Source organism: Gouania willdenowi, chromosome 1 (genome assembly GCF_900634775.1).
Source record: "Gouania willdenowi chromosome 1, fGouWil2.1, whole genome shotgun sequence".
Lineage (NCBI taxonomy): Eukaryota > Metazoa > Chordata > Actinopteri > Blenniiformes > Gobiesocidae > Gouania > Gouania willdenowi.
In genome coordinates this window covers 36,020,373-36,037,952 of record NC_041044.1, presented here as the reverse complement: position 1 = coordinate 36,037,952, position 17,580 = coordinate 36,020,373, and the positions used below count along the sequence as shown (strand labels likewise).

The 17,580-nt window shown below is 36.4% G+C and overlaps 1 protein-coding gene across 1 annotated transcript; it reads left to right on the top strand.

Moving 5' to 3' along the window:
* Nucleotides 1-244: 244 nt before the first annotated feature.
* pycr1b (pyrroline-5-carboxylate reductase 1b) lies at nt 245-12,647 on the top strand. The gene is made up of 9 exons (XM_028459594.1): nt 245-390; nt 4,351-4,444; nt 4,581-4,651; nt 4,725-4,904; nt 5,814-5,921; nt 6,031-6,144; nt 9,528-9,620; nt 9,887-10,050; nt 11,600-12,647. The coding sequence occupies exons 2-9, from the start codon at nt 4,378-4,380 to the stop codon at nt 11,775-11,777; spliced, it is 975 nt and encodes a 324-aa protein (XP_028315395.1). The 5' UTR covers nt 245-390; nt 4,351-4,377; the 3' UTR covers nt 11,778-12,647.
* Nucleotides 12,648-17,580: the final 4,933 nt, after the last annotated feature.

The window sequence follows — 17,580 nt, the reverse complement described above, 5'->3', positions numbered from 1 at the left end:
AAAAATTTAAAAAATGATCTAAAATGATTGCATTTGAACACGTTTTTCTTTGATTGAAAATGTTTATTATTGTTTAAAAAGTTTTATTTAATTGAATAATAAAGACACAAATCTACCACCATATGGATGTGACCTACATCCCGCCTCGGGCTGATGCAACGGAGGCGGGATGAACTGAAAGCTCCGCCTACTTTTGAAATTCCACACCTACCATTGGTCAAAGCCTGACCGATCTTTGCTGTGATTGGAGGGCTGCTGACATCCTTTATCGGTACAGTGATGAGGCAGCCACGTTGACACTGTAAAAGTGGGGTTTTTGTGTGTTTTCTGTCCCCGCTTACGTCCTCTAACACCTTCTGTCCACTCGGGAGCGTCACTCGGAACTTTAAGGTGATTGTATGGCTTAGTATTTGACACATTTGTGTAGTGTTTGTCAGTGATTTTAGCTAGCATAGCATAGCACTGAGGCTGAGCAGCTAGCTTAGTTATTGATAAGTATGTGGTGCTAATGCTAACATACTGTACCCCGGCCTAGACTGTTAAACTACACATGATTGAAAAGGACACAGAGAGCTAATATTTTAAATATCTTCTTAAACTTAACGTTAATGACCTTAAACTAAAGGAGGTTCGATAATGTGACAGTGATTTTACTCATGTTAGTCCCAGTTAACTTGTCATTGTTATCTGTAGTGTATAAACTTTTTGAATATATTTAATTTACAATGTAAAATGTTGGTTCAGTACTTGGGTAACCTTACTAAATCACTGTGTACAAAGCAAGTTACCTGGATAAAATTATTTGGTCTGTTTATTGAATGAATTTGTTTTAAAAATGTTAGTCAAACGAAATAAAAAGGCATCATTAGTTGTATTATCAGTGCTCAGGGTAAAAACATTGTCCATATCTGCATTTCATTCATTTTATGAAGTTCATTATGTTTAAAAATAATAATAATAGTTTATATATATATATATATATAACTATTATTATTTTAAAACATAATAAACTTCATAAAATAAAATAAAAATATGTATATATATATATATATATTATATTTGTGTGAAAGGCATCTTATTAATCAATTGGCCTTTGACAGAAGAAGGCCATACATACAACACCAAGAGAATATAATATAGTTAAAGATATCAAGGAATATAGTATGTACTGACATATCTAACAACACAGACAAGCTTCTACATACTGTATGTACTTCATGAGAACTAAACGAAAGGAGGAATACATAGCTTTCATCTGAACTACATTTATTTAGTAGATTCATGTATTTTATGTCGTCAATTAGTTCTGATGAAGCCCCGAAAGAAAAAGTGTCTCTACTTTAGTCACGTAAGCATTTATGTCAACAAACCAAGCTAGATAGTTTGATCAAATGACTTTTCAAAAGATCCTAAAAGTTCTTGAGAAATTGAAAGGAATGAGGATTTCCTATTTATGTGTTGAGGGGATTATTGTTCACCCTGAAAGTGGATTTAATATTTAAATAAATACTAAGGCTAGTGAAGAATACTGATTGTGCTGGGATAGAAACAAGTTTTGTGGCTGTCAGAGATTATTTTCTAATGTCTGAGCAATAGTCCTGAAATTACACTGTCTGTTCTATCAGAGATTATAATAGACTGAAGTGCTAGTTTTTTTCTTCAATAAAAAGTCAAATAATTTATATTCTTTGAATTGCAGCAAAAACTAGTTGTGTTGCGTAATTATTCTTGCGCTAGTCCAGAGGTGGTCAGGCCGTGCGCCCTGGGTCACTCTGTACTGAGTTGGAGGTTTTTTCCCCTTTTTTTTTGTTAGCTTGCTTAGCTGGGTTACTGAAATCACTTGTTTACAATAATGCAAGTTGACCCTTGAAAAAAAAAAAGAAAGAAAAGGAGTTCAGGAGTTAAGAGTAATGTTTTTTTTTTGTGTGTTTTTCCATTGCATAAAGATTGCTCTGTTTTATTTGTTAATGGTGTCTGGTTATCTTATCTACCTGTTGTTCCCAGTTTGTGGTGCAGAAACATGGTTGGTTTGGACTAGTTTGCACTGGAGTGACATGGTTATTGGGTAAAGTGGTGGTTTCCTCTTGCCATAATGTAGCAGTCACTTGACCTGTTTGCATGATGTGTCCTTTAGGCCTTATTTACAAAGTGCATTGCACATTTTCTTTGATTAAACATTTTTTTAATGTCTATATTTGTACATTGACCACTGTTTGTTTATTTATTTGCGATTTTTCAGTTTTTCCATAGTTGTGTTGACCTCTTTTTTACGTTTATGTTATGTTTAGAATAAAAGTATTTAAAGTCGTAATGAGTTAAAAGATGAATCGATTTCAACTGATATATTGTGATACAAAAGTTCCAGGCATATCGCTCAGCCCTATGCTGTTTATTTATTATTATTATTATTATTATTATTATTATTATTATTAGGTTGTAATACAATCTTAACAGTTTGGCACGTGTGGCTGTTTTGATTTTAAAATAAAAGTTGGTATGAGGGGGAAAAAACCCTATCCTATGAAACTTTCCAGGTCCCAGAAAAACCAACCTATGACTAAACAAAGAAATAAATAAATGGCTCTGAATGTTGCTTCCGAACTGAGTTAAACACCAGTGCTGTTGATAAAGATGTATTTATTTAGCTAAATTATCACATAAACCTTTGGTGTATTTGAAAGCCTTGAAATGATTTCTTTCTGAGGATTAAGCGGGTAAACTAGTGTGTGTGTGTGTCCCCATCCCCCTTTCAGAAGAGGTTTCATCATTGTGCAGTACCTGTGGACTGATACGGTTTCCTCAAGATTTCATCACTTTAAAAGACTCTCGTTTCATCAAGTTTAGAAGTGGAATGTAAAAAGAAGGCTGAATATAGTGGGGTAGGGTTGTTGTAGGGCTGCTTGATTAACGAAAAAAAAAAAAAATCACGATTATTTTTGTCATAATTGAAATCCCGATTATTTGTCAACCAAAAAGTTATTTATTTTTTGTACGAAACAGTGTCAAATATATTTTTTAAACATAAATAAAATGCTTCAAACCCAAAATCAAGTATGTTCACTTTTGCACAAAACAAAATACTACTTGTCCGTGATGTGTCTTCATCATCAAACCCAAAGTGTTCCTATATAAGAGATAGGGATGTAACGATTCACTCAACTCCCGATACGATTCGATTCACAATATTGGGTTCACGATACGATTCTCTCACGATTTATTTTACAAAATGAGACTGTAGACAAATGATGATTGAAAAATATTCCTTTATTTTTTTGGGGGGAAAAAAAAACTAGAAAATACTGTACTATTTTCCTTTTATTTTTCATTGTCAAAAGAATCCCTTGATAAACTGTTCAAAATAATGCAATTTAACTAAAAATATATCTTGAATTAAATAAATAAAGGAATAATACAAATGAAGAAGAAGCTTATTAATTTAAATTCTGGTGCTATAATAAACAATGCAAAACTAAAAAAATAGTTATTTTTCTTTTTAAAAGTGCAACTGAAAATGTATTTTGTGCCTTAACAATTGGACTTAAATGTATTTACGTCAGATATTTGTTTGGACCAGCAGAGGGCACTGGTAACCCCGTGGTCGGTTGGCATGCAGCTAATCTAGCAGTGAAGAAGAGATGCTATGCTAGCAGACAGAGCTAATAGAATAATGTGACTTTTACAGATATCCAAGTAATATTACAGATATTCTTTTGGTGTTAAAGGGGTAATGAATCATTTATTAACATATTTAAGAGTAGAAGGCGGCCAGAAAGAAAGTATTAGCAGACTCCGCCCGCCGCCTACACTTCTGGATAGCGCCCTCTGCTGGTTAAAAAAAGTACTGCGATTCAATTTTCAGAAAATCGATATCAATCGTGATACCTATGAATCGATTTTTAACTGCCTTACGATTAATCGTTACATCCCTAATAAGAGAATTTGACTTGATTCGCTTGTTTACCAAGCGTTTTTGCTGCGTTTATCCTGCCACGTTTTAAGACCGTTAGCAACAACTTTCCTCGTGTTGTTTGCGGGCTAGCTTTAGCTGTAGCCTTGAGAGGGGCGGGGCAAAACAACTCAAATTTTGTATTGATAATCGTTTTTTCTCGTTTGTGCCAAGCTTTATTTTTTGTAGCTATCGTAAATCGTGGAAGTTTTTTTTATTTAGCAAATAAAACACAAGTATAATTGACTAAAAAAAAAAAAAAAAAATTGTATTTTCTCGATTGTTATTTTTGTAATCGTTGAGTCACAATAATCAAAATCGTAATCAAATTTCAATTAATTGCACAGCCGTAGGTGGTTGTTTTACAGGTTTATGCATGAATGGCTGTGTTTGTGTCACTGTAGGACAGAAACGCCACATCCTCTGACAGGATGAGTGTTGGATTCATCGGAGCAGGCCAGCTGGCCCATGCACTGGTGAAGGGATTCACTGCTGCAGGTGAGCTGTGATTAAAACCTGTCAGCAGCACCTTGAAAGTGATTTAATTACAGAAAAAATGACGCAAACACTCACAGCTGTTATTTGTTACCTTTTTCCTCCTCCTCTCCCTTTATTCCACATGTTTTCCTTCCAGGTGTAATCGCTACACACAGGATCACGGCTAGCTCCCCGGACACAGACCTGCCCACCGTGTCTGGCTTGAGGGTGAGAGCATTTCTGCGCAAAGTGTAGTCCATGTGTGATTAACCTGATGTTTTTTCATGTTGTTCTTTTTTAGAAAATGGGGGTGAATTTAACAACAAGCAACAAAGAAGCCGTCAACAAGAGCGACGTGCTTTTCCTCGCAGTGAAGCCACACATCATTCCCTTTGTTTTGGATGAGATCGGTCCGGACATCGAAGACCGTCATCTGATCGTCTCGTGTGCTGCTGGTGTTACCATCAGCTCCATAGAGAAGGTCAGCTTCACACATCCAAAGCCTGTGGATCAAGTGGATCCTGTTTTTAGTGGCTCATAGGCTGGAAACATATCTTGTGCTTTTATTTTGAAGGGAATTTCTGTAGCACCACCTTTTCATTTCTCTAACAATAATTGGTAATTTAAAGGTAAGGCTTCTCCCCCCCAATAGATTTGGCAATGTATCGCTATATTTCACTGCTTGATTATTGTATCGATCTAAAAAATGTCCATATTTTTAATCATGTTTTTTTACTGAAAAAAACATTTAATTGCGCTAACATATCCAAAGCACATACAGTAAATGGCTGGTCACTAGGTGTCAGTGAACCACATCAGACATTGTTAAACTACCTCAGTCTTCTATGTATTTTAGCTTAGAAGTTAATTGCACTTTATTTTCATAAAACATACTGAGCACCTTTATAGGTAAGAATTTAAGAACCTAATAGAATCAGAATCTGTTTTAGAAGCAAAAGTTAAACTTTTTTGAAAAATGTAATTTGACAAACATACCACTTGTTTTTGATATTGTACTAGAATTACAGTTAGTTACCATTTACTTGTTCTCGCAAGTTTAAAATGAAATAAATTGTATTGAATACAATTTTGTACTTAAGATGAAACGTGTAATATTGATATCGCGATGTATATTGTATTGTTTAGTATCTGGATATGTATTGTATTGACATGCAAATCGTGATTTGTACCTTGTTTGTTTTCCAAAGATGAACTTTTTGTTGAATTTTCCTAAGATCACACCTAGCGCCACATTTGGTTCTGCATTAAACTGACAAATTTTTCTGTGTTTTCTCTGGTTTTAGTTGCTTAAGTTTGTGAGAACTAAAAAAAGTTGTCCTTGATTTGAGGTGCAGGTTACTAATCTGTTTTAATGTCTTTGCTTCTGCAGAAGTTGCTTCAGTACCGTACAGCTCCAAAAGTAATGCGCTGCATGACAAACACACCAGTGGTTGTGAGGGAAGGAGCCACAGTGTACGCCACTGGGACACATGCAGAGGTTTTGAAATATATTGAGTTTATATCGCCTATCGCCATTTTGAGGAAAAATATTGAGATATCGCCCAGCGCTATTTAGTTGAACCTGAGCTGTCTGGTTGTTCTTGTAGGTGGAGGATGGGAAGCTTCTGGAGCAGCTGATGGCCAGCGTGGGTTACTGCACTGAGGTGGAGGAAGACCTCATCGACGCTGTCACTGGTCTGAGCGGCAGTGGACCTGCATATGTAAGTAACCTAAAGGCTTGTGTTGAGTCATTTACTTAGATTTTACCCATAACTGTCACATCTCATAGTTTTAGGAAGAATCTATGAAATCTACCACCCACAAAGAGTAGAGGACTGCTCTTTTTGTATTTCAATATTTTGTGCTTTTAATTTTCTGCAAGCTGCCAAGAATTACAAGGATTTGTTATTTTTCAAAGCCATCATTATTCTTAACATTTCCTTCCAAGCACAATCCCTTGTCATCATGTCCTCGTAATAATTAACATCTTTCCCAGCCTTGCCTCATTTCTTAATTTCCCACCAAGCTGCTTATTACAAGTAGGGTTGGGTACCAAAACGTGGTACCAATATGGCACTGGTTCCGACATAAACGGTAGTAATCAGACCGAATAGGAACAAACATTTCAGTGCCCCTCCCCCCCCCCATTGGTTGTTGATCGTGCTGACGTCATTGCCGCTACTCCTCAGATTCAGCACACCCATTGCTCATTACTGATAGCGAGAGGATAAAAGACCACATGGAGTTTAACTAAAAGCCGAACATCGTAAAGCTAAAGTTTTTTTCTTCTTAACTTTGTAACTGCCTTACCTTAAAGCAAAAAGTTATTTTGGAATTGGTAAATTCAAGATTCCATTCATGATGAATGGCGTTAGTAGACTGTTTACATTTGATCCTTCTTTGAAGATTTTTACAGTTTTTACTCAAACTAACTCAAATACCGGTACTTTGGTATTATCTTCATACAGTATTTTTGAAGATGTTGGGTAACGTTTATTTTCATTTTACAACTACGTCTTTTGATGCGTGTGACTCCATATTTACATTTTCTGACACAGATTTGGAAAACTCAAACAGGCCTGCAGCGTTTGTTCATTTTGTTGACTTTTTCTCCAAAGTCCCAAATTCTCAATGCTTCTGAACACCTTGGATGTGTTTGACAAACAAGGCCAATGAAGTTCCTCCTCACATAACGCAACACCTCAACTAAACCTATAAGTGGCTTTTTTTTTTGTCAAAATAGGGACCAGTTTTCTTTTTAAAATGGTCTTAATGTTGTAGGGATTTATTTTTTACTTTATTACAGCTAAAAGCCCAAACTCTGCCCTGCTTCAAACAATTCCTCTTTCTTTGTGACTTGTAATCTTGTAACATTTAATTTTGAGTCCAAACTTTGAAATATCAGGAGCAGGTGGCATAAATGTCCATTTCCCAGTACTGACTGTTTAACATGAGGAAGCCCAGATGTGGTAATGCCTTACACCGGCTCCTAAAACTCTCTTGTACCTGCTTGATAAAACGGTCACGTCACATTAACGGCATGGCAGACGGAGTTAAGCAGCAGCGATGGGGAGAATTAAGAATAATTGTCACTGGCTTTTTATCTGCTGTCTGCAGAATGTCTCAGCCCCAAACGGGTGTTTTGAAATGAGTTCAAACCGTCTGAGTATGTTTTTCTTTTTTTCCCCTGTCTTACTGTTCAACTTCATGTCTTTTTAAAGTAGTTGTTTTTTTATGTCGTTTTCCTGCCTGTACATGTAGTCAATGAAATGTAATCTGTGGATTCAAATTGTGGACTTGTGTTTGTTTGCCTGGAGGGCTGCTATCAGACATCATGTATGAATGAATAGCCCTTAAGGACCTGGTTTAGGTGATCTTCTACTTCCACTCAATCTGCTGCATTTGACAAAAGCCATATCACAGTCCTCACTGAAGAAGTCAAAACATACCAAACACTTTGGGCCCAGGGTGGCGCTTGGGTTTACACATACATTTGTCTTGGATCCACTGGCATTCCATAGGCTGTGGGATATAACTCGTACTGGGCTTAACCTTAGACACCAGATTAGCTTGATTACACAACTACAACGTCACATCTCACTCTCACTTTAAAATAATCAACTCTTCCCCACCCTTTCCATTTCCTACCTTGAGTCTCTCTTCCCTATTCCTTTCCCCCCCACACAGGTGTAACACTGCCCTCTTTTTTTTATATCTTCCCTATAATAAAGTGTTTCCTTGCTAGTGATGATCACAATTATGCAACAAAATAATGCATTTATTTAATTGCAATAACAAAACATGCATTGCTGTCTTAAAAAGATTGCACATCTTGTAGTGTAGATCTTTGACAGCATGTGTTGACAAGAAAAAAAAACCAAAATAAAAAAACTTACCAAACACAATTAGGCAGATGATTCGTCCCTTTGCAGCCGCTCTTTATTGTGTGTGTGCGTGTAAAGTTTTTGCCATATTTGCCATCCCTTGTTTGATGGAACTAACCACAAAAGCAAGTACATTTAGCTACAGTGCACTGCTTTATGATGACGTTCAAACATCAAAACTGAGCAACACTCTCTATTCCTTTCTGTTTTAGTCCTGTTCCTATAATCCATCAGTCTGCTCTATAATCATACTCCTATTTATTTTTCATTTATTGTAATTAAATGTGTTTTGTGCTTGCTGGCAATGGTGCAAAGTCTCCATTAGAGCAGGGGTTGTCAACCTTTGGGTCAGGACCCGATACACTGGGAGGGGGTTACCAGATTCCTTCAAAAAACAATATTTTTTTTAACAATTTGAGCCCATTTTTGCTTATTTTTACCGTTTTTCTGCAACAACACCAAACTTACAGTATTTTAACCCATTTTCTTCACTTTTTGTTGCCATATTTTAGCTGCATTTTTGCTACATTACTCCCATTTCTGCCCCTTCTCCATCAAATTTCAATGCCTTTTCTGCACATGTTTTCCACTTTCAAGACATTTTGGCCTAATGTTGCATATGTTGGCCCATTATTGTCACTTTTAACAATATATTTAATGCTCTTTTTTTTTTTTTTTTTTGCTAATTTGACACTTTAAACCCTTTTTACCATTTTTTCTGCCCATTTTTGGCCACTCTAATTTGCAACATTTAACGAATTTTTGTGTTTTTTTTTTTTTTAAGATCCCATTTCTCGATCAAATTTAAACTATTTTCCCCCCCACATTTTTAAATTCCATTACCCACAATTTGAAACTTTTAACAAATTTCTGTGGTTTTTAAAATCCCATTTCACCACCTTTTCCACCATTTTTAGTAACCTTAAACTCATTTTATTTCTAATTAAAACAAGGATTTACATCTTTAAGATGAGTATATACCATCGCGCAAATAATAATAAACTTTGTGGATAACAGTGGCTATTATTCAGATAAATAAAATAAATACATAAATGTGGTTATCATCATTTTGCTGACTTTATGACTAAATAAAAATCTCCCCCCTTTACTCCCCCTTATAGATGGCCCCGTCTCCACATGACTGTTCTTCAAAGTTCATGTCTGTCTTCTGGTAAAATTATACAGCTATTTAAGAATCTCTGTCATCTCTGCTCACACAGGCCTTCACTGCCCTGGACGCTCTTGCAGACGGAGGAGTTAAGATGGGTCTTCCCCGGAGACTGGCCGTCAGACTGGGAGCTCAGGCCCTGCTGGTCAGTTCTGCTGCGCTTTGTGCAAACACTCACTGAATAGACTGAGCTGCTTCCAGTGCATCCAGCAATTAATTCTACTGCCTGGAAAAACTGCTGAATCTGTTCAGCTGTAAATATTAGGGGAAATAAATTGCAATAGGATGCTGCAGCATGCAGAAAACTGACTTTAAACAACTTCAATCTGGGGCTGAGTCAGCATGAATCTTAAAGAAGACGTCTGTACACTTTACGATCCTCTGCACTTTTTGTTCCCGTTTGTTTGTCAGGGAGCAGCGAAGATGCTGCTGGACTCGGAGCAGCACCCTGGACAGCTGAAGGACAATGTGTGCTCACCAGGGGGCGCCACTATCCACGCCCTGCACGTGATGGAGAGCGGCGGTTTCCGTAGCCTTCTCATCAACGCTGTGGAGGCCTCGTGCATCAGGACACGGTGAGATTGTCACATTTAGAAACACACGCCCCATTAAAAAAACTACACACATTTAGACAATTACATGTTTTACAACACGTTTCAAACTCGAGGCCTGGGGGCCAAATCGGGGCCTTTAGAGCATCCAGTTTGGCCCACAGGAGACAGACAAAATGACAGATATAACATGAATTATTGTGTAAATTACCGAACAATCCAGTTGTAGATATCTCAAATTCACCAATTTAATGAAACTACAATTTTGTAGGTGCTTCCAGTTTTCCTTTTATATCACATGAATGCAGTCCTTTAATTGCAAATTGTGGAAAGAACTCTAAATTTTTGCAATTTTTTTACAAATCATTCTACAAAGTTGCTCTAAATTACACAAAAATTGGTTACAAAACCAAGAATTTTTAGAGTGAAGATCCAGCAGTGACTGATATTAAAAACTAGGGCACAATTGATGCACAATTGTTCTCTTTTCCACCTTAAATCTGCGGCCCACTTGAGATTAAACTAAAACAGAGTTCAACATCTCTGTTTTACAGATTTTGATTTTTTTTTTATCTTTTGTTGCTAAAATCCTTTAGAGTTTCTCACTGTTTAAAGGTTTTGCAGGTGCTCAAAATCAGATTTTTCACAGTAATTGTTTTACAAGAATAGAAGGAGGAAAAAATGTACCTCTGTACGAGACCTGCCTGTGTTTTTCTGACACTAATGTTGTGTATTGGCCAGGGTTGTGGTCAATTATAATTGTAATTGATTATTATTTACAATCATGACGTACTTGTAACTGGAAAAATCTGTTGCTGTAATTGAATTGTAATTGAGTTCAGATAACTGACTTTGTAATTGGCATGGAAATTATATAAAAACTGTAATTTGCAATTTAATTAAACAAATAACTGGGGAATCACGTTACAGGTCTATGGCTTACACATATGTAACTAACAATTTTAAAAATGTGTTTAATATCAAGTTTGCCTGTCACTTCTCATGAGGATTTTTTAAAAGTGGTATATTGAGGGGATCCTGACAGAAAAAAGGCTCATACACCCACACCAAAAACATTAAAACCAATATTTTCATTGATAAAGAAGCCTAACAAGGCAACCAATAAATGAGAAACAAGTTAGATGATAGATAACATATTTTAGTGTATTTTACAGCTGATTTATCATATGATGCTAACACAAGAGGGAGGTTAAGTTTTATGGGCTTATTTATTAAAGGCTCTGTAATTGTAATTCAATTCAACTTTATTTATATAGTGCAAATTACAGCAATAGTCGTCTCGAAGTGCTATATCACAATATAAAATTCTAAAGACAAAACCCAACAAATCCACATGAACATGCATCAGCTACAGTGAGGAGTAATTGACTTTCAGCAGAAAAACAATAATTGTAATTTTATTAGTATTTGGAAAAAATGCCGGTCATCATAATTGAACATAGATAATTGAAGACAGAATTGTAATTTAAAAATGTAATTGACCCAACACTGCTGTTGGCTCTGTAACTTGTGAAGCCAATTTGTCGTTTCCACTGATATGTGATGTTCTCAGGGAGCTGCAGTCCCTGGCGGATCAGGAACGCATTTCCCCAGCAGCGATTAAGAAAACCACGCTGGACAAAGTTCTTCAGCAGCCTGGAGTCACCAGCAGCGGCGTCGCCAACGGCAACGGACGAACAGGCCTCAGCTTGTTTAATAACCGTAACAACGGGATGAAAAAGAAAAGCTGAGCACACCAAGAAGATGCGCACACACACACACACACACACATTTACATACACACACAGCAACAATGTCAACATGTTACGGGCCTAATTGTGTGCTAACTTGTGCACATCTGGAAAAGGACACTTCTACAACAGCTGCCACTGAGGCTGAACTCTGGATAAATCTATACATACTTGAATGAGGTGTGCACAGTGGACACGGTAGTGACATCACGACCTGTGTATCACAGACACAGCTACAGCCTTATATCACAAACCCGGATCCAGAGCGAGGAGCGGGAGTGCATTAACGATCCGTCTGTCTGCTCCGAGTCTCAGCGGCGCTTTAACCATAACAACCTGCGGGGCATCATCAGGCAGCAGATGGCTGCTGGGAACATTTCCAGCTCCTAATGTAGCTCTTTACAGTCTGTCTTTAAAATAATTTAAACCACATCATGAATTAAATGCTCCTATTTCTGTTTGAGGCGTTGTTTGGCCAACAGTGTTTATTGTCAACAAGGACATAGTATTAGCAGAAGAAGCTTTTTCTTAAACTCTGGTCTTTTTGCATATCAGTGACTTTGTGTCTTTAGCCCTACACCGTTTTATTCATAGACAATATATACATCATTCCAGCTTTGAGTCAAAAATGATTTCATTATTATTTCATTTCTGGAACGTAAAATGTTACAGCACTTATATTATCTCATATGAGAGGGTAACTTCTCTCAATTGTTCAAATGTTAGTGTAAATGGCATTTTGCCAACCATCGATCCGTCCTTATTGTGCATTTTATGTTGTTTTTAAATTTTTGTCCTCACTTGTGTGTTTTATTTGGCATACCAGCCCCTGAAGAGTTGACAATTTCAAAAATAAACCAATAGAATCCACTATTTTGCCCATTTTATTTCTGTCTTTTGGCTTTGTCAAATGTTCAGCTTCATGCGCTGCAGTTGGAATTAATTTTTTATTTTTGACATCTCTGTTCTATGACTTACTGCGATGTCCTAATAATAATGTATAAGAAGTGGAAGTGAGTATGTAAACCATACTTTTTTCAAGCATAATGAACCATCCAGGAAGCCATAGCAGGGGTATTAAACTTTCATTTCATGTTAAGCACAGAGGTGCAAAGGATGTAGTAACAAATACTAAATTTTCATGTTAGATGTGGCAGATTTTGCAAAAAAATCTGTTGAAGGGCCAGATTTTATGCTCATTGGGGCCTGATTTAGTCTGTGGACCTTGAGTTTGAAACACGTGAGTACATAAAATGAATAAGAGCTGTGTTTGTGTGTGTGTGCTGACATCCCCTGACTCGTCTATAACTGTTCCACAGAGGAAAACCTTTAGTTCACTAACACTTTTAAATGCTAACCATTATAGCTCAGCTCTAATGTAGTATCTGATTACTATAATACAGTTTTATTGTTTGCTAACTACTTTTTAATCAGATTTTTGTCATGCTTTTAGCCCCATCTCTTTGATAAAGAGTGGTAAAATTGTGTGCAAACCAAGTGGAGGAGAGTAGAGCATATGTAATGTCATTGTCAGTTTCCTCTTTCTCCAGCCATTTGACCAACACAAGCTGCTTAAAGCTGATGGTGTATCGACCCTGAGATCACAGCGATGGACACATAGACACAGACAGGAAGCACACAAAAACTCAAATTTGCTCATTAAATACTCACAAATGCAGTCAGATACAGAAACACCAGTGGAAAGCTGTTTATCAACCATGGTTTAGCTCTGCTCACACTCAAATTTGGAGTTTGTTTAGTTTTTCTAAAGCAGGGGTTCTCAACCTCAATTTTTTTGTTGTGAGACACTGGGAGGGGGTTGCCAGATGCCTTCAAGAAACTAAGAATATTTTGTGAACAATTTGAGCCCATTTTCGCTTATTTTTACCCTTTTTCTGCCACTACACAAAATTTTCCATATTCTAACTTAATTTCATCGCTCCTGCCATATTTTTGCTCCTTTTAACGCATTTTTGCTACATTTCTGCCACTTCCCCATCAAATTTCAATGCCTCTTATGCACATTTTTTCCAATTTTAAGACATTTTCAGCACTCTTTTCTACTTAATGTTGCATATGTTGACCCATTATTGTCACTTTTAACCTCATTTCACCATATTTCATGCTTATTTTAGTTAATTTAACAATATTGACGATTTGTCATACCCCTTATTTGCTAGTTTAAACTAATTGCTTTACCCCAACCCAGCCTCCTCCATTTGTGCCACTTTTAAGCCAATATTGACACTTTAAACCCTTTTCACCCTTCTTCTGTCCATATTTGGCCACTCTAATTTGCAACATCTAACACATTTTTGTGTTTTTTAAAATCGCATTTCTCCATCAAATTTCAATGCCTCTTCTGCACATTTTTTTTTTCAATTTTCCCACCAAATGTTGCAAATTGTGACCCATTGTTATTACTTTTAACCACCATTTATCATAATTCACACTTAATTTTTGCCAATTTAAACAGTCATGATTAACAATGCCCATTATTTGCCAGTTTACTCTATTTTTATCCACAATTTGAATCTTTTAACCAATTTCTGTGGTTTTTAAAACCCCATTTTACCACCTTTTCCACTATTTTGGAATATTTTGGCTTCACTACTACTACAAAGTTGTCCACTAGGAAACAATTTTGCATTTCTAGTACTAAGTAAAGCTTTCAGTTTTATTCGTAACATTTTTAAGGTCTTTTTTATTAGTACAGAGTACTCACGCCACGCACTATTTAACCAAATTTGAGTACCGGTAGAGCTAAACTATGGTGGATATCACCAATATTACATATTTTTTTTTGCTGAAAGTCTTTCCATATACTCCAGCCCAAAAACAGCTGTGTGTGCACAAACTTGAACACACGGGCCTATTTGCAGTGTTAAAGTTTCAGAGTGGATTGCTGTGTGGATGGATTGATTGGGAATTCACTCATTGTGGTTTCTGGTGCTGCTCTCGCTGCTGAAACAGTACACAAAGAACCATGTTGCAGGAAAATGTCAGTGATTGCACTGATGAATGGAGATGACAGGCAGCATCTGGCCTACCTGTGGAGAGAAATACCACACGCTGGGCAACACACACACACACACACACACACAATGCAATATAGGCTCCACTCAAAATTATCCAGTGCTCAACTGCTGTCTTAACCCCTCAGCTGGCATCATTATAATTGACACAGTACAGTCTCTTCACCTGAAGTGTAGGAGAAGCTCTGGAAGCCACCTGACCAATAAAAGCAAACAGAAGTCTAATAACGAAAAGCAATTGGAAATCTCCTCAGGAGTGGCTAATCCAAATGGACAGGAGAGGTGCTGAATAACCTTTTGTCATAAAAGAGGGATTAGCAAAAAATGCAAGATGTCACTTCAGTGCAGAAAGAACCATTGCAGCACAATGGTAAACAGGTAGAGCATTAAGGGTTTAATCATGATGTGGATGAGTTCAAGGGAAAATAAACTAAATCCTACTAAAGCTGCAATCGTTCAATTATAATGAACACATGGCTCCACTCATTTTCGATGGTTATTCTTCCCTTCACCAATTTACACCACGTGTGTCGCCTGAAAACTCACATGCCTGTATCTCATCCAAGCACGAAGCTGTGTGCAGAGGTGAAAGTCATGGATTACAAGTACTCATGTTATTGTAATTGAGTTGCTTTTACGGGTACTTGTACTTTGTTTGAGTATACTTCTAAATACGTAATTTTATCTGAACGTTTTAAAGGAAGTAAAGTTATTTGATAATTTTTTTCTACACTCAACCGTTACTGGGTAAATTATTATTTTTTTATTTTTACATTTCATGGCACAATGAACATAATCCATATGTTCTTAGTCGTGCCATTTCTGATCAACGCCCACCCACTTTCTTCAGTTCAGGTTGGGGTTTCTACCTATTATGTTGTTACCTACATGGCACTGTTTAGAGTTCATAAATGTAGCTGTACTTGGAGCCTGATACTTTTTTTTTTTTTTAAATGTTGAATTTAATGTATTTGTGTTTTTCTGTTTAAAAAAAAAGTTGTACATTTTGACAAACCTTTTATTTTATACAGATGCCTTTTTGAAAAATAAATTATGTTCCAATTGTGGTAGATTTGGTATTTTCCATTTTAAGTTTAAACATGAGATGTTTGCTGTATACAAGAGAACCAAAAATAAACGTGGGGGGTGAAAAACTAGTCATTTTTACTTTGAGTACTATTCAATTGAGCTACTTTTTACTTGTACTTGAGTATTTTATGTATGACTTACTTGTACTTGTATCTGAGTACTATTTCAATCAAGTAACAGTTCTTTTTCTTGTAGAAATGTAACAAATTACTTTACTTCTTTTAAAATATACTTAAGTACAAGTAAAATTACTTGTTTAGAATTATACTAAAAAAAGTACAAGTTAGAAACTTAGTTACAGTAACGTGAGTGTCCGTAATCTGCTACTTTCCCCTACAATAACGATGTCAAAGATATTACATTTAAAGGCAAATATCGGCCAATAACATTGCCCACCTCTAATTTTATTATTTCACTTATTTAGAATTTCTGTTTTCTTCTTGTAAAACTGACATAGGCTACTGGCGGCCCAAAGAACAAAATAAAACACAGAAAACAACAGCAAAATGTCAACTAAAGCAGGGGTTCTCAACTGGTCTCACCCAGGGACCCACATTTTGCCAGGGTCATTAGATCGCGACCCAATTTTTTTTTTAGAATTCAACCATCCAAATTTTGTTTTTCAAAAATAGCTGTTGAAAAAACACATATATAATCTTTTTCTTAAAAAACATAAATCTATAAATTTTCCTGTGCAACATGCATTTCACAGCATGCCTGTCAAAAGAAAAGTTTCTTTAAAAATAAAAGGCATATTGAGTGTTTGTTTATTTTTGACTAGCTGTCCGCTACCCACCCAGTACAGGTCGGCGACCCACTTTTGGGTCCCGACCCACCAGTTGAGAATCACTGAGCTAAAGTACACAAAATGATAACAAAGACACACTAAACAACCACTTATACACAAAACGACTACAAAAACAACAACATATATAAAAAAGGACTTCAAAGACAACAAAATGCCAACAAATTTGTCCAAAATGACAGAAAAATGCTCAAAATCACAACAATAACACAAAAAGTAGAACAAAAACACACATAATGTCTCAATAAACACACAAAAAGGCAACAAAATTTCACTATATTGACAAGAAAATAGACAAAATGAATTCAAAAACTAAAAAAAAAACACATAAGGACAACAAAGACTAAACCCTTTGTTCTATCCTGTATTAATGCTCAAAACCCTTTGTTCTATCCGGTATTAATGCTCAAAACCCTTTGTTCTATCCTGTATTAATGTTCAAAACCCTTTGTTCTATCTTGTATTAATGCTCAAAACCCTTTGTTCTATCCGGTATTAATGTTCAAAACCCTTTGTTCTATCCTGTATTAATGTTCAAAACCCTTTGTTCTATCTTGTATTAATGCTCAAAACCCTTTGTTCTATCCTGTATTAATGCTCAAAACCCTTTGTTCTATCCGGTATTAATGCTCAGATTGATCTTTATTCTAAATGCTAACATAAATGTTGATAATGTGGCCCTCGGATCAGACAGGGACATTTTTGGGGGCCCTGCTCTGTTAGAAGTTGTAAAACGTGTCTCACTACCACCACCTTCTCTGTTGACACACACACGCACACGCACACGCACGCTCGGTGTTCCGCGTGTCTCTTTAAATGCCGCCTGCGTTGATCCTTCATGAATGAAACCACGTGACCCAAACATCACTTTGAC